This window comes from Meriones unguiculatus, chromosome X (assembly GCF_030254825.1).
Source record: "Meriones unguiculatus strain TT.TT164.6M chromosome X, Bangor_MerUng_6.1, whole genome shotgun sequence".
In the NCBI taxonomy this organism is placed as follows: Eukaryota; Metazoa; Chordata; class Mammalia; order Rodentia; family Muridae; genus Meriones; species Meriones unguiculatus.
In genome coordinates, this window is record NC_083369.1 from 50,466,319 (window position 1) to 50,492,062 (window position 25,744).

General features: G+C 36.0%; 1 protein-coding gene across 9 annotated transcripts in view; it reads left to right on the top strand.

Moving 5' to 3' along the window:
* Window positions 1–25,744, top strand: part of Diaph2 (diaphanous related formin 2) — a 980,694-nt gene that overhangs the window by 217,785 nt on the left and 737,165 nt on the right. For all 9 annotated transcript variants that reach the window (XM_060375359.1, XM_060375356.1, XM_060375358.1 and 6 more), the window contains 4 exons: window positions 3,530–3,604; window positions 4,582–4,651; window positions 9,775–9,911; window positions 11,040–11,148. In XM_060375359.1, coding sequence (XP_060231342.1) covers window positions 3,530–3,604; window positions 4,582–4,651; window positions 9,775–9,911; window positions 11,040–11,148 — 391 coding nt within the window. The remainder of the gene's footprint in view (window positions 1–3,529; window positions 3,605–4,581; window positions 4,652–9,774; window positions 9,912–11,039; window positions 11,149–25,744) is intronic.

Consider the following 25,744-nt stretch of genomic DNA (forward strand, 5'->3'; position numbering starts at 1 on the left):
AGTGCAGGAAATTTCCTTTATCACTTTTTTGCTGCCTAGCAGGATCACATAGCATAATATACAATTTGGGTTAGGTAAAGGAGGTACTAGTTAAGTTTTGGGTTAATGCCACTGTTTTTCTTGGTTGCATTCAAGGACTTATTTATGACAGAGAAACTCTATCATCTCGGTTTTGTTTTCCTGATTTTCAGACTGTAATTGTGATTTCTTGGAATCAATTTATTTTAATAAAATTTAAAGGAACCAACAGAAATTGAATGTCTTGTAGAGTGTGTGATAAAAGTTTAGCTACATTACTTTCTTATGAAAATAAACCATGTATTTTTTTTCTACTGGAAGTTAACATTTTATTGTAAAATTGAAAGGATATATCCTAAGACATTATGTAAGTGTCCTAATGGAATTATAGTCACAATTTCAGAATATTAATATATAAAGTGTGACTAGATCCTCTGCTTGGATGAAGTCTGCGGTAGCTCAGTAACCAATTGGTTTTACCCTAGTAAGGAGAACAGGGACTATTTCTGACAGGAACTCAATGGCAAGCTCTTTGACCTCCCCACCTCCCAAGGGAGGAACAGTCCTGCTAGGCCACAGAGGAGGACTGTGCAGCCAGTCCTGAAGATACCTGATAAAACACGGTCAGATGAAACCTCCCCAATCAGTGAACTTGGAAAGGGGCAGGGAGGAGATGAGGGAGGGAGGGTTTGGAAGGGAATGAGGGAGCGGGATACAGCTGGAATACAGAGTTAATAAAATAATAATAATAATAATAAAAACTAATAATAAAAAAAGATAAAAGAAATGATTGAGAAAATATAATGTATTTAGGGAATTTATAATCCAAATGAATTGGTAAGGTATATGATAAAAGCTATGCCAGACATCAAGAGATAAGGTTAAATGTGGGAGTTTAAAAGAAATCCATATTCGGTTGATTTTTAGGGGAGGGAGAGATCACTAAATGGTTTTAAATGGTCATATGAGGTTTGGAGGCATTGAGAGATGATATTGTGGTTTCCTTCTTGTAAGAAAGAAAAAATAAACAAAGGAACTTCAAAGAGAACACCCAGAATGATCATTTGTCTGATTTTATTGTCAAATATATTATAAATTCTCAGGCTTAAAAGGTAGATTAAGGCTCCATGAAAATGTCTGGCTAAGGAATTATTGAGCCAATCTAAGTGAAATTTTGGGCTGAGGAATGTGGTTAAATGTTATTAGTCAGATATTTTAAGTGTAAAATGCACAAAAGAAAAAAAAATGAAGCTTCAAAGACCCCTGATGGGATTCTCTCTTTTTTAAATTAAAATTTATTGAATTTATATCTCCCTGCTGTAGCTCCCTCCTTCATGTCCTCCTGCTCCCACCCTCCCTCCCTCTTCTCCCCCTATGCCTTTCCATTAGGGGAGGTCCTCCTCTCCTACTAGCTGACTTTAGCTTATCAGGTCTCATCAGGACTGTCTAGATTTTCTTTCTCTGTCTAGATTTTCTTTCACCTTTCACAGGTGGCCTTACTAGGCCACAGAGAAAGAAAATCTTTCTGGAAAGAAAATCTTACTAGAAAGAAAATCTTACTAGATCAAAGAGCAGGCAACCAAGTTCATGCCAGAGACTGTCCCTGCTCTCCATATAATATAGGATAAAACATACCAAAATTTATAGTGCTAAAAAGGCTAAACAACAAGGAGGACTGGCTGCATTGTCTTCCTCTGTGGTCTGGCAATGTTTTATCACCCAGGAGGAGGTGATCAGAGAGCCAGCTAATGAAATCAAGTTAGGCTTCTGTTCTGTTCCTTGTTTTCTCCTGCTTCTGCTATCAATCCTGTTTGCCCTCTAAATGAGGATTAAGCATCTTCCCTAGGGTCCACCTTGCTGTTTAGCTTTTTAGGACTATAGATTTTAGTACGTTTATCCTATATTATATGGCTAATATTTACTTATAAGTGAGTATATAGCCTGTGTGTCTTTCTTCTTCTGGGTGACCTCATTCAGGGTGATCTTTTCTAGTTCCATCTATTTGCCTGCAAGTTTCATGCTGAGAAGTATTCTATTGTGTAAATATACCACAATTTTTGTATCAGTTCCCCAGTTGAGGGACATCTAGGTTGTTTCCAGCTTTTGACTATTATGAATGAAGCTGTTATGAACATAGAGCTAAGTGGCTGGATACAAATTTAATACCACCACCAACAAAATCAGAAGTCCATCTGTATACAAAAGATAAATGGGCTGAGTAAGGAATTAGGGAGTAATCAGAAATAACAAACCTACCTTGCTGTGACTTTAATCAGAGTCACACCAAGGTGTTATATATATATATATATATATAACAACAACAAAAACCTTCAAGTCTCTGAAGAAAGAAATTGAGGAAGATACTATAAGATGGAAAGATCTCTTATGCTTCTGGATTGTGAAAATGGCCTTCCTACCAAAAGCAATCTACAGATTCAATGCAACTCCCATCAAAGTACCAACACAATTTTTATAGACCTTTAAAGAACTATTCTCATTTTCATATGGAAAAACAAAAAAAAACCAGAATTGCTAAAACAACCTTTACAATAAACTATCTTCATCCCTGATCTGATAGGATTCTTTAGTCATGTTAAGATAAAATTAACTAGTGTTGAATTGGGTTTTAGCATAAACAAGGAAGGGAACAGAGGACTATTTAGAGGAAGCATTGTTAAAGAAGAAGAAACATTCTTAACTACTTAATGGTCTAGTGTTCTAATACAAATGGTGTGTAATATTTTATCATTGTCCCAACACTTTCAATGCTTTTCCCTCCTACAGAGCTTATGGAACATTCCAAACATAGTATTTAACACCTTTGGAATCAATTTTCTGATAAACCTTCTACTCATACAATTCTCTTTATCTTCAGTGTTCTGTTCAGGTAGCATCTTATCATAGACTTTTTTCCTTGATACATATTGAAGAACAGCATACTAGCAGCTCACATATTTAACAAAAGTTGTATTACTTCTTTGTACCAAAGCACTAATATTTATATATTTGGTCATTCATTATCTATCTCTATAATTGTAGGTGGTAGGCTCCAAGAGGATAAGGACTTAATTATGTTGTCAGTTATATCTTTATGCTCAGAACCTTGTAGCTACTCAACAGCTATTTACAAAATGAATAGAATAAATAAAAAGGTGAAAGAGAATGACAGGTCAAACAATTAAGCCTATATTTCATATGTGAGGGACTCAAAGGGCAATGGTATTATTAAGAGAATAGTGAGGAGAGGAGGAAATGTTGATTTGGGTGATTAGAAGTAGTGAGAGATAAACTTTCTTAATTTTGTGAAGTTGGTGAAATATATAGGGGCAAGAAAACCATGAAGAGAGGATATCATGGTCATCTGCAGCATCTAGCCTTTTATCAGAGAGAAAAAGAAAGAAAAAGATATCAATAGTATGGGAGGATTCCTGTATTTGAAAACCAAAATTTTAGTTTTAATATCTAAAGTGTTAAGAATAGAAGTTACTTGTACGTTCTTTTTAATTCTTAGCTGGGTGAACAACTTTGGCCATGAAGGACTTGGACTCTTACTGGATGTGCTGGAAAAGCTTCTGGACAAGAAACAGTAAGAATAAACATTTAAAACCTTTTACACATGGGAAAAAATTTAAACACAATGAAATATGGGTTTTTTTCTTTTTAATTTTTATTTTTATATTAATTGCTGTTTATTCATTATGTATCCCACCTGTAGCCCTCTCCCTCATTCCCTCCTAATCACACCCTGCCTCCCTCATCTTCTCCCATGCCCCTCTCCAAGTCTACTGAGAGTGGAGGTCCTCCTCCCCTTCTATCTGACCATAGCCTATCAGGTCTCATAAAGACTGGCTTCATTGTCTTCCTTTGTGTCCTGGTAAGGCTGATCCCTCATCAGGGGGAGGTCATCAGCCAGCCAGTCGATGAGTTCAAGTCAGAGATGGTCCCTGTTCCCCTTACTAGGAACCCACTTGGAGACTATGCTGCCATGGGCTATATCTGTGCAGGGGTTCTAGGTTATATCCTTGCATGGTCTTGGTTGGAGTATCAGTCTTAGAAAAGATTCCTGTGCCCAATTTTTTGGTTCTGTTGCTTTCTTTGTGGAGCTCCTGTCTCTTTCAGATCTTTCTATCTTCCCATTCTTTCATAATATTCCTTGCACTCTACCCAAAATTTAGCTATGAGCCTCAGCATCTGCTTTGATACTTGTTGGGTAGTTTCTTTCAGTGGCTTTCTGTGGTAGGTTCCTGTCCTGTTCCCTGTTTTCTCCCTCTTCCAATGTCTTGAATGCACCACGTGTCACCCCATTTTTTGCTAGGGTTTATTTAGCTGATTTGGCTGGCTAGGCGAGTGTCCCCTTCCTCTCTCACCACACCATGTGCATCCCTCCAGAAACTGTGCTCTACTGAAGCTATGTTCTTTGTTGAAGAAGACAACCTTCCTGGAATAGGGAAGGACACGTCTTCTGTCAAAGGTATAAGAGTAGCTGTGCTCCCCTGCTATAACCTCCAAACAAGCTCAAGGTTTTGTTTTTGTTTTTGTTTTTTTTTTTTCTTATTCACTTAGGCAAGAGAATATTGACAAGAAGAACCAGTACAAACTTATACAGTGCCTGAAAGCATTTATGAATAATAAGGTAAATGGTATTTACTTCTGTTTCTGTTACTAAAGGGGAAAATTTGCTTGACAGTATGAAAATAACGAAAAGATAAGACAGTGGATATTAATTCTACTTTCAGTAATATGTTTATAATGCAGATTATCATAAGTTTTCTTTAAGTGGTTTTAAAAGTGTACTTTTTCACACAATATTTTGCAATACTTTGCAATTTTGCCAACAATATTAGTTTATATGTCAAACTAAATAGTATGTTTTTCTTTGTGATACTGTGAAATTTTATTTACTTTTAAATATTTATTTATGTGTACTTGTTGCTAGATGAATTTATGTGCAGCACATGTGTATGCATAGCCATTGCAGCCATAAGTTCTTAGATTCTGTAGCACTTAAGCTACTGGCTTGAGCTGTCTAATGTAGGTGCTTGGAATCGAACCAGTGTTTTTAATAAGAGTAATAAGTGTTCTTAACTCCTGAAACATCTTTTAAACCCTTCTAGTACTAAAATGTAAATGTCGGAAGTTGAGTATCATTTCTGTACAGAGAAAGAAATTTTATTGTGAAAAGGAAATTTCAAGGATAGGTATAAGGTTCAACAAGATTGCTAAGAGTGTTATAAAGCTAAGATCTATCTTTCATTTTGAATTGCTTTCAGTGATTAGAGAGGCATAAAAGAAATCTTTGGAAGAGAGCATGCATTTTGATATATGTATACTCATGTTTTTATTATACAATATGGTGAAGACCTACAGATATAATAACTGTGACTAATTTGCTTCATTTCATAATTGCCTTTGGATGATATTTTAATTCTCTCAAATTTCTTTATATAAATAAGTAATTATAGCAGTAACCAGAAACTTGCTAAATGTGAATTATAATTATTAATAGTGCAATAATACTGTGTATTTAAATAATAGAAAACACTCTTTCTTTGGAATGTACAATTATATATTACTGCCTTATCATATAATCATATTAACTAGTAACTAATATTATTTGCAAATGCAGTACATGGTTTCTAATGAACTACTTCATCACATCAGTTTTACTGCTATGTCTAGTGGTTTATTATTATATTTTACATTGAATTATGTATACATATGATATGCCAATACATGCCTGTGAATGTCAAACTATAACTTGCTGGAATTCCTTCCTTCCTTCCACCATGAGGTTCCCAGGGACCAAACCTCGATTGTCAGGCATTTTATTGAGTACTTTCATCCCCTGAGCCATCTCACTGACCCACCTGGAAATATCTTATAGAATGACTCCCATCACTACCTAGTATAGAATTTCTGTACTTCTGTGCTTTTGGCCTTTACTTCCCACATGTCATGGGATCTAATGTGTAACAGGAATGAACTTAATTGAACTTTGATATTCCATAGCTCAAGAAGGATCTCTTCCTCCAACTGACAAAAGTAGTAACTTTATAAAAGAGAACCTAGTACTAGAAATCAGAAATGCAGTCATATTTTGCCAATCTCAAGCAGGTATGGCCTTTGAAAAATAACTTAGCCTCTGGCTATTCAGTCTCCTTCTCAGTAAATTGAGCTATGGGAGCTTTTGCTCTACATTCTTGTTGATTCATGTTGTCAACTATCATAGTTTTGTAGGATAATTACTCATTATAATTAGAATAATGACTAAAGAAAGTTATAACAATAGGATTTCCCAGTTCCCATAGGAAATGCTCGTATATGTCAAGACTCCCTTTCTTTTTCTTAATTTTTTGGCAGTTTTGAGGAACAGGATGGTTTAATTTAAATTATTCTAAATTAAATGAAAGTTTTTGTTTGGCTATGTTTATGACTTGGATATATATCCTCACCACGTGAGTAAATGAGTCCTTTATATTATAGGCATGTGAAACAATTAATAAAACAGACATTTTTAATAGAGTGATATAGTCATTTTAAGTTGGAATACATTTTCCAAATCGAAGAAAATAACTTTCTTCTGAAACAACTTCAACACTTTGTTTGTTTTTTTGTTTGTTTGTTTGTTTTTATTATTGGCCCTTGAAGTTGAGGTTACTTACATTAGGAACTGTTTTAAAAGCCTGCATGTTCACTATTTATTAAGACTCATGCTAAAGTCATATTTAAGAAGCTTAGCCTGGTTCCCTTGTTTTCATTAAGAACAAACATGCTGTTCATACGTTTGGTACTTTGCCAAATGTTATCTTGTAATATACTCCAACAAATGTAGTGCTGCCCTGGCACTGTAAAATGTAGCAAACTTTTTTTTTTTTTTTTTTTTTTTTTTTTGTGAGTAGTATAGGTGTTCTTTTTTTTTTTTTTTTTCAATGCAGTTTATTCAGGAACATTGAACAATCCTCGGACCCTGGGGAAAGCCAGCCCACAGCTTAAATAACCTCTGGGTAGCCAACCCAGGCGTGTCACGTGGGCAATGCAGATAGGTCCACATACATGGAAGCAAGCCAGATCCTCGGCCTTAGCCAAATATGGAGTTGTTCGTGACAGAGAGCACTCACCATCAGGAAGGTGGAAGGCAGAAACCAGCTCCATCTTTAAGGCATAGCATTCCGCAGCTCTCTACAGTTCCCCCTTTTTGTTTTAGACGCATCAGGCAAGAGTAGAGGTCTGATCTCTGATATTAGAAATAAATTGGGACTTTGTACAGATGTTCATTTAGGTGTCATCCACCCAAAGAGCATCAGACCTGTCTGATACCTTTTTCTCAGAGGCGGGACCTGGGGCATCAACCCGCATGCAATCAGACATGCTCTTCTCTGGGTCCAAAGCGGCTGACCCTGAGTGCAGTGCTTAGGCTCGCATCCTGAGCATATCATTTTAGCTTTTTATGGTATCCAACCATGCTTGGGGGGAATGTCCTGCTTCAATGGCTGTAAAGGCCTGAATGATCATGGCTGCATCACACTGTTGTGAGACTCTAATCTTGTATATATACCACAGGCAAACCAAGGAGACCAACACCAGAAGGCCTGCTAACGCTCCCATGCCCGCCCATTCCTTCAGATGATTCATGGCTGCAGCAATCCATGTTGATAATCCTGTGGCTAGTCCTGCGTCCACTCTGGTAGAATTTACTGTGACAATGGCCACTCTCAGCTGCTCCATTGTAGTATCGAATTCTCCAGTCCAATTACCTAAAATATAGCTAGACAATTGTTTAGACAGATTTGCAGCACAGGAAAAATTCTCATGTTGTATGCTAGTGATACAAAGTCCAGCATACTTTCATTGATAGCCAGGTTGAGCGATTTGCCATAGGGTATCAATTTGCTCCTGCAAGAGGTCAATCCTCTGATTGAACACCATCAAGCTTCCTTTTAGTTGAGCATTAATTCCTTTATGTACAACTAAGGCATGAGCTACATTGGCTAAATGATTATTCAGGGTCTGAGCAGTCTGCCCAGTATGACTCATGGCTAATGCCCTGGTGGTAGCTCCAACAGCCGCCAATGAGATGGTAGTAACAATGGTGGCTGTAGTTCCAAGATCCCTTTTCTGTCTGAAGAGAGTCATAGCGTGAGGGGCATCAATGGGCACAGGCACCCAGTCAGGCATGCGAGTAACCAGGGCATACCTAAATTTACTAGCATTCCAGCATTGGGCAAAAAAGCAAGTATCATTACCACAATTACTTGGCTCTATCTGGCTAATAATGAATAAAAATGGGGGATATAGACAAACAGGTGTGGGCTTATAGGAAATATTATGAGAAGCCTTAACCCCTCGTTGGAACATCCTGCGTCAGTTCTAGAACTAGCAGTGGTGGTGTCCGAGATCTGAGTAGGTTCAGGAGACCATTGCCCCCAGGGGCGAGACGTGCTCCATGCCAATTGACTAACTCCATGTTTTCCTCCAATTTTGAAAGTCATTTACGGTTCTTAAATTATTTTTTTCCCTTTTTTCTTAAATTTTTCATCAATTACACTTTATTCATTCTGCATCCCCCCATAAGCCCCTCCCTCCTCCCCTCCCAATCCCACCCTCCCTCCTCCCTCTGCTTGCATGCCACTCTCCAAGTCCACTAATAGGGGAGGTTCTCCTCTCCTTTCTGATCTTAGTCTGTCAGTTCACATCAAAAGTGGCTGCATTGTCCTCTACTATGGCCTGGTAAGGCTGCTCCCCCCCCAGAGGGAGGTGATCAAAGAGCAGGCCAATCAGATTATGTCAGAGGCAGTCCCTCTTCACATTACTATGTAACCCAATTGGACTCTGAACTGCCCTGGGCTACATCTGTGCAGGGGTTCTGGGTTATCTCCATGAATAGTACTTGGTTGGAGTATGAGTCTCTTGGAAGTTCCATGTGTTCAAATTTTCTTGTTCTGTTGTGTAGCAACCTTTTAATGAGAAAAAAATGAAATATACTTTATGAGACACAGGTGAAAGAAAGCAGTAAGTTAGTATTATTTTTTTTAATTGAAAATCTATTTATTGGTATTTGTGAAAACATGTATGTACATACTTGGTCTCATGCCTAGAAAACAAATAAAACTGATAGTTTTTTTTTCCCTATTTGACTGTGATATGTAAGGAAACCAAAGAGCTATGTCTCTGAGTTTATGATGTTTGTTGCTGCCTAAGAGATGAGGTTGGTGGACAAGGAAATAAGGGAAAATCCATACCATATTTTTATTACTTTAGCATATAGTATACATGAATGTGTACTATCATTTCCTTCATTGTTTTGCTTAAGTTTCCATGCCAACATATTAGAAAACTTAACCACAAATTCTATACTTTTCAAAGGATATCTCAGGACTTAAAAAATTGCTTTAGAAAATAGTCAGTATATGTTCTGTATGTTCTTGTTTGTTAAAGAAATACTAATTTTCCCCATATTTCTCTGAAATCTTTTCAAAACCTTTGAGTAATATAATGCATTTATATTGAAGCCATAAAAATTCTAAGATACAGTCATTTCACATAAAATACTAGGAGAATAACTGCATTTGAGGAGAGTTTATGTAATAAAATACACTAGGAAAATAACCGCATTTGAGGAGAGTTTATATAGTAAAATATAACATCACTTTGAAGATTTCTTTGAAAATTTTTTTTTATTTTGCGTTTATTTTAAACGAAAACTATTTTTCATAGATATTTCAGTTTCAGTGATAGTTATTGTTTTGTTTTCTTTAGTTTGGCCTACAAAGGATTCTAGGAGATGAGAGGAGCCTTTTATTGTTGGCAAGAGCAGTTGACCCAAAGCAACCCAACATGATGACTGAAATAGTAAAAATACTTTCTGCTATTTGCATTATAGGGGAAGAGAACATGTGAGTATTGACATGCTCTGTTTATTGTGTTGAAAATGACTTCTTGGAAATTAGCATATCTTTTTTTTGGTAACTTGCAGGAAAATAGTAGTAGATCTTATAACATTTTTGGTTTAACATCCTTATTTTTTTGCTATTTTTTAAATTAAATTTATGCTTTATAATTTATTCAGGGGTTAAGAGCACTGCCTGCTCTTCCAAAGATCCTGAGTTCAAATCCAAGCACTCACATGGTGGCTTACAACCATCTAAAATGAGTTCTGGTGCCCTATTCTGGCAAGTAGGTATACATACAGGCAGAACACGGCATACATAGTAAAAATAAATACGTTTTTTTTTTAAAAAGATTCACTCTCTTGTTTAAAATCCTTATTTTTTTTACCTTTTTTTCGATTTTATATAATCTAAATTTGTTAAGGATTAATTTAAAATGGAATAGTGTCTTACTGAAAACATTAGTCAATTGAAAATGTGTTAAAAATTCAAAAAAGTTATTTTTGGAAGCACAGAGGAGGTAGAGACATAAGAGATGTGCACATGTATACACATGCACAGAGTACATGCATGTACTGTACATTATGCAATTTAATTTTTACTATGCAGTGTTGTAACAGTTTGTGTATCACCACTATGTGCTGTAAATTTTACTCTGTCCTTTGGAAGAGCAGTCAGTACTCTGAATTTTGAAGCAAACTCTCCAGACCCCAATTTGACTTCTTTAGTTTAAGCAACTAGATGCTTTCACTTTATACTATTGTATCATTGCATTTTACTTTATCTTGTATGGGAACCTAAAATGAAGTGAACTTATCATTTAGAAAAAAAAAAAGGTTGGTGTCAATTTGTAGATGAATGTTTGGAACACACAACAGTTCATACCAAAAAGAGATTAGCATGTTAAATAATAGTATGTTAAATAAACCCATTTAGCTATTCCACAACAGCGATAATTTAAAACACTGTTTTACATACTGCAAGTATCTAAAATATTTTCCTATTAAATGTTATGAAAATTGCAATGGTATGTACAAAAACCAACACTAAAAATAAAATATAGAATTAACTATGTTTATAATGTGTGCATAAGAATTATTTCCCATTCATGTTTTTACTTGTTTATGTCTATAGTCTAGACAAACTTTTGGGGGCCATCACCACTACAGCTGAAAGGAATAACAGAGAACGATTTTCACCAATTGTGGAAGGATTAGAAAATCATGAAGTCTTGCAACTCCAGGTGAGGTCATTTTCCCATGAATCACTTGAAGAGTTATAATTTGTATAACTGTAACGACACAAACTTTGTAGCTGGCATTTATAGAACAGAGCATAAAACTACAATTATTTGTATTATTCACAGTGTTTTTATGTATAGTCATTTAAAATTATGAAATTGTTTCTTTTTCTCAATCCATCCATTTGACTGCAAATTTCATGATCTTCTTGTTTTGAATAGCTGAGTAGTATTTCATTGTGTAAATGTACCACAATTTCTGTATCTATTCCTCAGTTGAGGGATATCTAGGTTTTTTTCCCAGATTCTGACTGTTATGAATAAAACTGCTATGAACATGGTTGAGCAAATGTCCTTGTTGTGTACTTGAGTATATTTCAGATATATGCTCAGGGGTGGAATATCTGGATCTTGAGGTAGCACCATTCCTAATTTTCTGGGAATAGCACCATATTGATTCCCAGAGTGGATGTACAAGTTTACATTCCCATCAGCAATGGAAGATGGTTCCCCTTTCTCCACATCCTCTCCAGCATGTGCTGTCACTTGAGTTTTTTGTCTTAGCCATTCTGATGGGTAAAAGGTGAAGTCTCAGGGTAGTTTTGATGTGCATTTCTTGGATGACTAAGGACACTGAACATTTCTTTAAGTGTTTTTTTGCCATTCAGTATTCTTCTATTGAGAATTCTCTGTTTAGCTCTGTACCACATTTTCTAATTGGATTGTTTGGTTTGTTGGTGTTTAACTTCTTGAGTTCTTTATATAGTCTGGATATTAGCACTCTGTTAGATATTGGGTTGAGGAAGATCATTTCCTAGTCTGTACGCAGTGAGGTAACCCAGAAGCAGAAATACACACACAGTATATACTCACTTATCAGTGGATATTAGACATATAGGAGGGGAGAAACATGGTAAAATCTGTACCCCTAAAGAAGTTAAATGAAGAGCAGGACCCTAGCGAAGATTCTCAGTCCTCATTCAGCAGGGCAAACTAGATGGATATCAGAAGCTGAAGAAGGCAGAGAACAGGACAGGAGCCTACAACAGAGACCCTCTGGAAGACTCTATTGATCAGGGTATCTAAGATGATGCGATGTATAGCCAAACTTTGGGCTGAAAGTAGGGAATTTTTTTAAAGTTTATTTTATTTTTATTAATTATAACTTATTCACTTTGTATCTCAGCTGTAGCTCCCTCCCCCATCTTTTCACAATCCCACCCTCCCTCCTTCTTCTCCTATGCCCCTACCCTGGTCTAATGATAGGGTAGGTCCTCCTCTCTTTCCATCTGACCCTACTCTATCAGGACTGGCTTCATTGTCTTCCTCTCTGGCCTGGTAGGCTGGTCCCCGCTCGTGTGGAGGTGATCAAAGAGCCAGCCACTGAGTTCATGTCAGAGACAGTCTCAGGGAATCTTATGTAAAAAGGGGAAGATCAAAAGAACTGGATGGGATAGGAACTCTGCAAGGAGACCAACAGAGTCAAAAAACCTGGGCTCATGGTTCCCTGGAGAAGCCAATGCTCCAACCAAGGACCCTGCTTGGAGATAACCTAGAACTCCTGCTCACATATAGCCCATAGGCAGTTCAGTCTCCAAGTGGGCTCCATACTATGGGGAGCAGGGGCTGTCTCTGACATGACCTCACTGTCTGGCTCTTTAATCAACTCCTCTTCTCCAGTGGGGAGTGCAGCCTTGCCAGGCCACAAAGCAAAACAAAGCAGTCAATCCTGATGAGACCTGATATGCTAGGGTCAGATAGACGGGAGGACCTCTCCTATCAGTGAGCTTGGGAAATGACATAGAAGGTGAGGGAAGGAGGGGAGACTGGGAAGAGATGAGAGAGGGAGGTACAGCAGGGATACAAAGTGAAGAATTTGTAATAAATAATAATAATTTAAAAAAAGGAAAAAATCTCATACAGGAAAACAAAAGTAAAAAAAGGAATTGATTCTTTATTATTACTAATGTTATTATCATTGATACCATATTATAATAATTATTGGTAATCAAAGTCTTAGCAATATTCTTGACAAAAAGAGAAAATATTTCAGTACTATTATCTGAACAATTAAATACAGCTTGTGGGCTATTGTAAAAATATAATAGTCAGGTACGACAACTTAGCATGGTACTCTTTAGTATTATCTGTTGGGCTGGATTGCTGGGTTGTTTAAATTTATTTATGTCATAGAATATTTTGTTTTCTCCAATTATGTTGATTGAAAGTTTTGGTGGATATAGTGGTCTGGGTTGACATATGTGCTGTCTAAGCTTCTGCATGATATCTGCCCAGGCCCTTCTTTCTTTCATATTCTCTGTTGAAAAGTCTGGTGTGTTACTTTGCCTTTTTCCCTTGCTGCTTTTAATATTTTTCTTTGTTTTTTATTTTATTTTATTTTTTTTATTTATTTTTTTTTAAATTTAAAACTGCTACTTTATTAAAGCTATTTAATGAGATTGAAAAAAAGAAAAAATACACAGACTTGAAGACAGTATTTGCAAACTTATCTCTGATAAAGAACTTGTATCATCCAATATTCTAAAAATCACTTAAAATCTAACAATTAAACAAAGAAGCAGCCCAAAACTAGTCGAAAAGAAGGAGAGCAAAGAAGTTTCACAGATGGTTGACAATACATGAGGACTCCTAACAATGTATTTCACTTAAAGATTGCGAGTGTACCAGGTGTGCTGGTTACATGCATTTAAATCCACATTTAAGAGGCAAAGGCAAGCGGAGCTCTGTGAGTTCAGAGCCAGACTGTCCTGCACAGCAACTTCTAAACCAGCCAGACTCTGCCTAAAAAAAAAAATTTAAAAAAAAAAAGGAAAGAAAATTGCAGGTATAAAGCCAGTGTGGCTGGATGTAACTTGGCGGTGTAGAACACCTGCTTAGCATGACTGTAATCCTGTGTTCTGACCCCAGAGCCTCTGAAAAGCAGCAGTGATGTGATACATACATCAATACGCAGATGTGGTGTGTAGATCACCACGAGGATGTGATGTCACCACATAGGTGGATGGCTAAAGATGGTTAGCACACAACAAAGGACAACACTGAAGTCTAGCAAGTATATGAACCAGTAGAATTTCTCAGTCTCTGCTGATGGGAATTTAAACTGTCACAGAAACATAGGAGCATCATTTGACAGGTTCATAATTTCAGATCTCTGCTAGTTTCATTTGGGTGGTTTCCCATTTAGCGCTATTGTATGTAAACATCACTATTAACACTTACAGGGCTGGCTTGAAACTGTTTGTAGACCATGTTGGCTTTTCTTTGTTTTTTAAATTTAGTGTTTTGATTATTATATGTTGGGAGGAGTTTACTTTCTGATCTAGTCTATTTGGTGTTTTGTCGGCCTCTTGTACATTTATGGGCATCTCTTTCTTAAGGTTGGGGAAATTTTCTTCTATGATTTTCTCAAAAATATTTTGTGGGCTTTGGAGCCCAAAATCTTTCATCTATTATCATTCTCAGTTTTTGTCTTTTTATGGTGTCTTTGATTTCTTGGATGGTTTGTGTCTGGATCTTTTCCAATTTTATATTTTCTTTGAGAGATGTATTGATTTCTGCAACTGTGTCTTCAGAGCCTGAAATTCTTTCATCTCTTTTATTTTATTGGTAATGCTTACCTTTGTGGTTCCTGATCACTTCTCTAAGTTCTCCAGCTCTAGGGTTTTCTCTGTTTATGTTTTCTTTATTGATTCTCATTCTGTTTTCATGCCTTGCACCATTTCCTTCATCTGTTTGAATGTGGATTCCTGTCTTCCCATGATGCCCTCTATTTTTTTTCATTTCCCCTTCATATGTCTTGAATAACTGCATGATTATAAGTTTAAGATAATTTTCATCTGCAATAGAATATCTGTTTATTTTTGGAGATTCTGTTGAAGCCGTGATGTCTTTGTTTTTGTTGCCTATATTCTTACACTACCTGCTAGCCTTCTGGTTGTCTGTAGCCTTGAGTAATTATTCTTGGAGCCTGTACTGCAGACTGGATACACCTGCCTCTGGAATCTTGAGTAGTCTCTGCTGTATTCACTGTCTCTGCTGGCTCACTGTTGGTGACCCAGGTAGCTGAGGCACAGGTGGAAAGAGCTCTGAGTCTAGAGCTGCTCCAGTGTCCCACAGGCTTCCTAAAGATGGTGAAGGATGAGATTTGAGTCCCATGCCTGGCTTAGCTCTACTGTGTTCACTGGTTGTACTGGCCATGTTGTTTCTGACCCAGGTGTGCTAGGCTGCTGGGTAGCAGGTAGAATGGTCTCTGAGCCTAGACGTGCTGTAGTGCACCACAGGCCTCTTGTGTAGGAGGACAATGGACCTTGGTTCATGTGCCTAGCTTTGCTTTACTGGGTTCTCTGTCTGTACTGGACTCACTGATTCTCTCTTATGTGAGCCAGGCTGTAGGGACAGTGGTGGATAGATCTCTTTGCCTAGATTTGCTCCAGTGTCCCACAGGCTTCCCTTAGATGGTAGGGAATAGAACCTGGGTCCCATGCCTTGCTTAGCTCCACTGTGTTCACTGTCTGTGCTGTGCTGACTGATTTTGACCTGGGTGAGCCAGGCAGGTGGGGAATAGTTAGAATGGAGCCATGCCTCCCCCACCATACCAGAATGTATCCCCTCCACTGGGCAGTGATGTTGAGTGTGATCTCTTGGGTTTGGAAGCAGGATCCTCTAGTACGCAGAAGGTGTCCTCAGGACTGTGAGAGTGGACTCCCAGGTTTGGAGTCTCACCCTCAGTACAGGAAGGCAGGCTCTGGTCCTAGGAAGGTATCCACAGAAAGTGGGCTTGGGTGGTGGGTAGCCTATGGCTCAGGGGTCAGAATTGTGGATGCCCTGCTGCTGCCTGTCTAGGAAGGTACCCACAGATGGTGGGTTTGGGCAGGTGGCCTTAGGGCTGCAGGAGTACTGGATGGGAGCTCAGGAATTTCCCTGGTATTAGCAGGGTCGCTGAAAGATGGACTTTCAAGTATCCCCATGTATTCTTCTCTCACCTGAGAAACACAGACGTCTGGGTTTTGGGGTCCACAGTACAGCCTGTAGTCACCCTCCTCTCACTGCTGAGATCCTGTTGAAAGTCTCTGTGTGGTCAGCACTGCCCTCTTCTTAAGCTTCATGGTACTCTTTCGCAGTTGTATATTTGAAGCAAGACGGTCACAAGTTTCAAGCCAGCCTGGGATACAAACAACCAATGAAAAACATTAAAAATAGAATTCAATATGACTCTCTTTGTGCCTTTCAATCAATAATCAGAACTCTGACTCACCAATGCAGAGGGAATTGGATGTTATCTCCTGTGTCTGTGACTATGAGAAAACTTTGTATAGACCCAGACTAAAGGTGTTCAATTTTCAAAATGATAAAACCCATTGCTTTTAGTGATTTTAGGAAATGCTTTACTTCATTAAAGACTGCATTGGTTTTGTAGGAACAGAAGTCATACTTGTTACTCATATTTAAAGACAAAAGCTCCTGAACTGCACATTTTATTTTGTAATAAATTTTATTTAATTGTTGCAGCAAATCAGCTTTATAAGTATTATTAATTATTTATTCATTAGGTGGATAAGCTGAGTGAGACTGCATCACTTATATAGTTGACATGGTTTGTAGGAGCTTGAATTTGTTTTCAAATTGCTATTTGTTTTAGATAGGATATATACAATTTGATGTTCCATAAAATACTTTGAAAATGTTACATCATCACTCTAAGAGTTTTTTTGCATCTATATTTAATCTTTCAAATGGTTTGATAGTGAGAATACATGTGAAAATTTTCTACTTGATGTGACACAAAGACAATTGATTTTTCTTTTTTATTATGTTATGAAGTAGTGACAGCTTTTCTCTCACAATTGGATACTGTGTCTGACAGATGAATTGGCTTATTTACATACAGATAATCTGTAGTATTATAAAACTACATATAATATTTCTTCAGATATGCCAAAAATTTAAGTGTTCTATTTCAGCTATGATGAGGATATTGAGAAACTTTTATTGTATGATTCTTAAGCATTGGTGTTTTTAAATGGAGATTTTTCCCTGTTGTGTTTTCTAATCTTTGACCCAGTTTTCATATTATTAATTTTAGTCTCAATAGAATTTCATACTTTTAATGAAAACCTAAAATGTGCAATTTTAAAATATCTTTTCCAGTGTTTTGTCTTTGTTGCTACATTGGCTTATCTAACTAGATTTTTTCCCCAGTGCTAGGCATGCATATATTAAGCCTCTACTTCACTTCGAAAGTTTAGGACTCAAGTATTTAGTTTAGAATCAAATTTCATTGCATTTGGACCACTTTCCCATATGTGGGACAAGTACATTTACAGTTGGTATATTAGGCATAATAAATTAACGTGAATGAGAAAATGTCCTGTAAAAGTTCTAAAATATGTTCAGAATACTGAAATTAAAAACAAAAGTTAAAATATGTTGTTTAAATTCTTGTTGTGTTTTAACAGAATTACTTTTCTATTTTGGTAGTGTCCTGAGACTTCTTTTTTTTTAAACTTAATTTAATTAATTAATTCATTTTTTATTAGTTACACTTTATTCATTTTGTATCCCCCCAAAAGCACCTTCCTCCTCCTCTCTGAAAGGCAAAGAGGATGGACATCAGAAGAAGAAGAAAACAGGAAACAACCTAGGAACCTGAGACTTCTTATTAAAATGTCATGAAGTAATCCTGTTAAAATACTGAACTAATTATGTTTTAAACTAACAACTTCTTACAGATATTTTCTAGCTCAGCTACGATAGGATTTTCATTACTTTTGTGGTTGAAGAAACAAGTTGAGGATAAATCACATCAACACATATTTGCTCTCTTCATTGCCTTACAGCTTATTTGCACTGTTCAGTTTCCAAACTGTATTTCCTTCATTTCAACTGGTTTATACTTACTAGCCTCTCATCTTCCTTTTCATTTTGTAGTACATGTCTCTGAATCATCTATACTTATTTTTCTATTTTCTAAATCACCTTTCACAACCCAGCTTTCTCACAGCTTCAAAATTAAAAACAAAACAAAGTTTAATGATCTTTTAAAATGTTTTACTATTATTATTATTACAATTTATTCACTTTGTAACCTGGTTGTAGCCCCCTCCTTCATTTCCTCTTGAGCTCACCCTCCTTCCTTCTTATGCCCCTACCCTAGTACACTGATAGGGGAGGTCCTCCTGCCCTACTATCTGACCTTAGGTCTCATCAGGACTGTTTAGATCCTCTTTCTCTGTGGCCTAGTAAGGCCACCTCACCAGGGGGAGATGATCAAAGAGCATGCATTGAAGTGCATGCCAGAGATTGCCCTTGCTCCCTTTACTACCTGAACCTCATGGAGAATGAGCTGCCCATGGGCTACATGATCTTCTAATATCAAAATCTAATTATTTCTTCCCAATCCCCTTGCTTTTCAGAGCACCATTCATTCTACTTGGTCTCTGAATAACTTTGCTTATTTTTTATTTTTAATCATTTTTTTCTGTCTTCTGACTTCCCAAGAACAACGTCTCTAATTTCTATCACTTGTCTTCACCAAATATCATTTTACACCCACTCATGTATATATTGATATATATAAGTATTCACCAAAATGTGTGTGCTAATAAATATACATGTTTATTTTCTGCATGCATATTTTTACTTGCTTCCATAGCTTAATATATAACTGTGTCTAGCAAACCTTCTGATAATTATGAAGCTTGTGTTTTTCTCGCTATTCAAATTCATGTCTTTGAGTGCCTAACTGGATATATTATAGGACTCCCACATGTCACAAATTTAAAATATCATTTGTAAGTGCTATGTCATATAATGTTCCAAACAATTTATATAAATTATCTCATTTAAATTATGCTGCACATATGAGTAGTATCTGATGAAGTGATACTTAAAGTTTTCCTTGAGAGAGAAGAATGTCACTGGTAGAGTATTTTCTAAGAGAGAAGCAGTATTAAATTAGACAGGGAGACAAAAAATACTTGTAGTATGTGAAAATTGAAGCTCTCATAGTCTACAAATGATTTTTAAAAAGAAGACAATACAGACATTGATAAGAACTTTATTTCGATGTAACAAGACAGGAAAATTCAGAGTAAGCTGTCCATTAATAATGATTTATATATAGAGAAGCTAAGATGATTAACATCTAGTGAGTGCATATTAAAATAGTCATTTTGTCTATGCACTAATTAGTCAGAAAACTGCTGTGTCTTTGTAGGGTGTCAGGAGTGATGGGGAGATGAATTTTTACATATTATACAGTTTTCTAATATATAAAATAACAGAGACTGTTTTGCATTATAATTGCATTTGGTACAGAGAAGCATTGCACCAAACACATTTTTTTTTTTTTGTAATATGTAATAGGTTCACTCAGGTATATCACAGTACTTAATACAGTTATCCACTTGGTATTTAAATTAGAATAAAAAATGAAAAAAAGGTAAAATATCAAACAGTGAGCTGCCATTAAAATGATCATATCTATCAAACTGGTTTCAAGGCCAGTAAGACCTGTTGTCCCCTTAATTTGAACCTAATTTTCTGTTTCCTTGCACTATCTTATTGAGATTGAATTTATCTATTGATTTATCTTTGTGCCATGCAGGCTAAGGTCAGAATTTGGAAGGTTGCAAGGTTTCTTCTAGACCAGTAATTTTCAGTCTTTGGTTTGTGACCCCTTTGGAGGTTGGAGGACCCTTTTACAGGGACTGCCTCAGACACAGATAGTTATATGATGATTAGCAACAATATCAAAATTATAGTTATGAATTAGCAACAGAAACAAATGTGGGGGATCATCACAATATGAGAAACTGTATTAAAAGTTAGCAGCATTAGGAGGTATAAATGTTGCTCTTATTTCCTCAGTGGAAGGCATGAGATGAGAGCCTTACTCAAGCTGTATGAATACATGGTTTGGCCTAAGCCCAGAGCATTTCTTTCTCTGTTCTATCCATCTCTAGGCCTAGGCCTGGAAGCTTCTAACCTCCATACATTAAATTTTCTGTAAGGCAGGATCTTAAATTCTACAGCTTCCAACCTCCATCTGCTAACCTAGTCCTAGAAAGTTTTCAGCCTATTAGTCTTACTGTTGAAAAAGCATACCCTTTATAATTCTTTCTGAACTCTGGGTGGCTGGTTCAACTCAACTCCTCTACAGGCTGACTAATAGCATCTGGCTGCTCTCCACTTCTTACTGAATTGCTCTGCTTAGAAAAACTGGCTCTGAACTCTATGAATTAAACTATACTGACTGCATGAACTCATGAACTGAACAGAACAGCTTTCTTACCTCTCATGGTCCTTTTCTTCATTTTAGGGTCTATGTTCCCATACACATCTTTGAAAATTAAAATCAAAGGTTTGTGTATATGAGAGGAAATTTTGTTTTGGGACCAGTGGTTCTTCATTTTTCTCATTTTGTTGATGTGTCCACTGTCTTATCTGCCCTGTGTTCAGCAAGATATATATTTATTTAGGCTCTTTGCTTCCTACTTTACCTGTCCCTTTCAAACACATTAGGTTCAAGTTTTATATTGACTTTAACTATATGTATTTTCCTGTTCTACGTCCTTAGCTTCCTTAATTCCCTTTCCCACCATAATCTACCCCTTTCTTGTATTCCTGATTGCTATATAAAAGTTAAAATGCAGCAAAAATGTAATACTATACACACCCTGCATCCTTAAATCAGTACATGCCAGGTTCCACTAAGTCAATTTTGGAATTATTTCTAGACATAGTATTTCTCTGTCACTACTCCACTCCCAGTTTCTGCCAGTTTTTTGTTTTGTTTTGTTTATTAATTTTAGTGCATTCTCCCCTTTATTTTGGACTTTTTTCTGACATTTAAAAAATATCTTTTAGGGGAGCAAGGTCTGCCTCTATCATGAACTAGGGTAACTGCACTTTGATTACTTCCCCCTCACGTTGCAGCCTTATCAGGCTACAGAGGAAGAGGAGCCATGCAGTCCTGATAAAATTTGATAAACTATGGGCAGAAGGCAGAGGAGGAAAACTCCCCTTTTCAGTGGACTAGGGAAAGTGGATAAGGGGAAAAAGGGATGGAGGGTGGGACTGGGACTAGTTGAGGGAGGGGGCTTCAATAAGGATATAAAATGAATAAATTCTAAAAAAAATAAATTAAAAAAATCTTTTACCCTTTATTCTAACCCTTTATATCCTCTTCCACAGAGTCATTGTTCTGACATGCAGGTTTGTCTGATCACCACTTAAAATCCTTCAAAGGCTTTTTCTGACCTTTAGGATTACCATCCATTCCTTGTGTCCCTCCTTCCCAAATGAATAAATAAAAGCATTTCATTATCAAATTACTGCTTTCTCTGTTACTGCAAATGTTATTTCTCTTCTGCATATACTTTCTGATGTAGTCATACAATGCTGTGCTTTATGAACATTTTATTTCATTTCCTCCCAATACTGCCATACCTGTGTACATAAATAACTGCTTTTGCCTCGAAAGCCTGCTCCATTTCTTGACTTAATTAACTTACACTGTACATTTGGTTAGTTCTTAGTAAGTACTTATTTTGACTTAAACCATTTTCCGCCTAACTCCTGCTGTGGCTAGGATACCAGAAAGAACTTTTAAATGTCAACAGAGTACTTATTAGGTCAAATGTGTGACAGTGTCAATAAAATTTTAAAAGCACAATTTTTCACAGCTCATGGCCATATGGATAATCTGTCTGAGACTATCCTAGAGTTGGCAATTACTGTACTCCATAACTCTATGAATTGTGATCAAACAAGGAAGACAAATGTTTGTAGTTTCTGAAAAGTATTAGTTAAAATAAATAAAATCTCTTATTTGTTCAGTTATTTTGGGAAGATATTCATATATTTCTCATTTTTATTAGTATATTTTTATATGCATTTACCTCATAGCAGGTATACATACATAGTACAGATGACATCTATTAAATGTATATGAATAAAATATAGATAAAATAAAAATTTCCTATGTTAAAAGCAATTTTATAAGAATAGGCAAAACTTATACTGCTTGACCATATGAATTATGGTCCTACTTCAGCACATTTATATTTAATGGGCAGAATTTACTGATTTCCTGTGACTTTTTAATAATTTATTTCTCATTGAATCTTTATTAAAACAGAAACAAACATGGTAAAGCATTTTAAAAACCAAAGCCATTAAAAAAATAATTCATAGAAACAGAGAATCTGAGTATTTTAATTTATGCTTGTCAAGTTTATTTGTATTCTATTTGGCAGGAGTTAAAGGTATATTGCATTTTGCAGTGCTAGATTGAGACATCATCGTATGTAGAAAGACTCCAGTAGTACAATAAAAGCTTCTAGTCCTCTCCTTTTGGCTTATTAGCCATGTGATTTCAAGGAGATCACCTCCTTTTTATAGGATTATTTCTTTACCCATATATGAACATATTGGGCCAGCATATTTTAGGTTATTTACTTCTTATCTCTGGAAATGGATTATTTTGACATCAGATTGATTTTGCTTGGTAAGAGGACAACAGAGTTCAGTCGCATCTTTAAATATTTATATCCTTGGAAGCTGAGCATCAAAGTTTTGAAACTTCCATTATTTGGCAATGAGGTTTGTAATTATTCAGAGCTTACCTCAGAGGGCCCTATAACCCTATCTTCATTAATGTCTCCAATGCAATGCTATTCAGTCAAACCTCCTGTAGTGTTCTTTATTCCTGTTGTCTGAGTATGGTAGGTATAAATTACATGTATTTTTCAAGCCATTGGGCTACAGATCGTGAAGCCAAGTTCTTGATTTATGCTCTATTAAAATTAATCAAAATTAATCTGTGATTAATAGATCCTATATTGAATAGGTGAGTTTTGTAGTGTTTATGCATGTGAACATGTACACATGCACTTCCATGTGTTTGAATGTACATTCACATTCAAATATGGTGCACCTTGGTGGACATCAGAGGGGAAAGAGAAATTAGTAATTTAGAAGATGCTATACTCTATATATGTAACTTCATGGAATGTATATGGAGTGGGATGTACCCCAACCAAGAATAATTTTTTTCCTTTTGCTATTTTTATTTGCATTTAATTATAATTTTGGTAACTCTTACTAGTTCTAGACAACATATTATTAAATTAATTTCATGCTTTTATAAATAATATGTCACTATAATGGTAGATGTTCCTAATTTATCAACCATGATGCCACAGACGAATTTTATCACCTTAAACAGCATTAGAACCTTTCATTGCATGAATCTATGTATGGAGTTTCAAAGATATCTGGAACATTCTTGAATTATTTTCTATTTGAATTAAAATACTGTAACTTAAAAATATACTTTTCTTTCTATTTGACCTCACATTTACTGGAAGCCTCAACTTCTCCATATGAGAAATATAATGTCTTCTATGAGAATGACTTTAGATGGTAAATTATGTAATGAACCTAAGCCATTTCCAGTCAGATATAAAAAATTCAATAGTGCAGATAATAAAAGGTTATGGTTTTGCATCTAGTTATTTGAATTTTGTATATTCGGTCCATACAGTGGAGATTTCATAACAATGTGTTGTGCCTCTTGAAATAATTATGTAATTTTACACTTAAGAAAGTTGTAATAATTTCAGTTAAATTCCTAAATTATTATTCCCTGAATGGAATAACTATGTAATAGAAATCGATAAATAAGAGTTTTACTTACATTAATACAGTATAAATATATCTGTAAAAGTACTTCCTTAGCAAATATAGTTAGCAGTTGATATGTTACTAATCAGATACCTTATAGAATTTGGTAAGCAATACATGGCATTTTTGTTGCCTTTACTTCAACTACTAGCTTTAAATCATTTCTGACTTATTTTATATCACAGACTATGTTCAGCTTCTTTTTTAGGTATTCAACTGTGTTTGTGTATGTTATGTATAAAGTATTTAATAGCATGTGTTCTTTATATTGTTATATATAATATATTGATGTTGATGTATTCAATTTTCACTTTTACTATTTTTCATGTCCTTAATAAAATAGTTCTGTTTATAGAAAGGTATTGCTATAAGACTAACATGGGGGGAAAAAGGAAGGAGGGTGGGACCTGGAAGAGACAACAGAAGGCCATACAGCCAGAATACAACATGAATAAATTATAGTAAATAGTAATAATAAAGAAAAACATAAAAAAGAAACAGCTAAAGTGGAAGAGCAGCACTCATAGAGACGAGCCAATGTGGCAGTCTTCCATTTGACAGCCTTTTACACAGGAACTTCCTTAATTTTCTGAAATTGCATCCACTCCCTGGACTCTTGGCTCACAGACAGCTTTCCATTTCCAGAGTCCAAAAAATAAAGTGAAAATGTATAAATAAAGCCCTTACTTGGTGATGCACACTAAATAATAGTTGTTACATAAAGGATTGGTTTTCATTGAAAATAAACAACAACAAAAAATACTGATTAACCTGTTTTTTATAAGAATGTTTTCTTTACTTGTAAGGTACTTATATATCATGTAGATAGAATTTCTTATGGTAAAAAGAACCCTAGCAGATGGCAACTTTTCTGCCTATTAATTTTGAATTGGGCATATGATTTGGCTTAAGTCATGTCATAGTTGTTACTTAACAAGACTAATTAGAAAATATGTTAATTAGAACTGTACTCAATATATAAGCATTTATACTAAATACCTTTTGAGACTCTACAAAGATTTACTCAATTTCTTAATTTATAAAAGACAGCCCAGTGCTCATATAGATATATGATTCCCGATAGAATATCCAATATTTCTTTAGTTGCCTAAATGTATATCTTGATACTTGACCATTCCTAGAAATTGGAATACTTTGTTCGGTTATTTTTTGTGTCCTTGGTAATTTTGTTAACAACCACAGTTTTGTTCTCTAAACAACAAATACTTGACTTTTGATACTAGACTTGATACAGTAGCCACATTTAGCCAATAACTTTAGTGTACAAGATTTGATATAAAACTAAAGGAATATATTTTTTAATTAATTTATGTTTATATTAATTACAATTTTTCCATTTTGTATCCCAGCTCTAGCCCCTTCCCTCATACCCTTGGAATTCCACCCTTCCTCCCATGTCTCTTCCCATGCCCCTCCCCCAATCCACAAATATGGGCAGTTCTCTTCCCCTTCCCTCTGACCCTATCCTATCAGATCTCATCAGGACTTGCTGCATTGTCTTCCTCTGTGCCTTGGTAAGGCTGTTCTCCCCTAAGGAGGAGGTGATTAAAGAGACAGACACTGAGTTCATGTTTCCTTAGTAGGGAACCCAGTTGGATCCTGAGGTACCATGGGCTATATATGTGCAGGGGTTCTAGTTTATCTCCATGCATGGTCCTTGTTTCCAGTATCAGTCTCAGAAAAAAACCCAGATTTTAGTTTTTTTTTTTTTTTTAATCTGTGGCTCTCCTTATGGAGCTCCTGTCCCCTCCAGGTCTTTCATTTCCTCCTTCTTTCATAAGAGTCCCTGCACTCTGCCCAAACTTTGGCTGTGAGTCTCAGCATCTGCCTTAATACCAGGCTGGGTAGAATCTTTCAGAGGCCCTCTGTG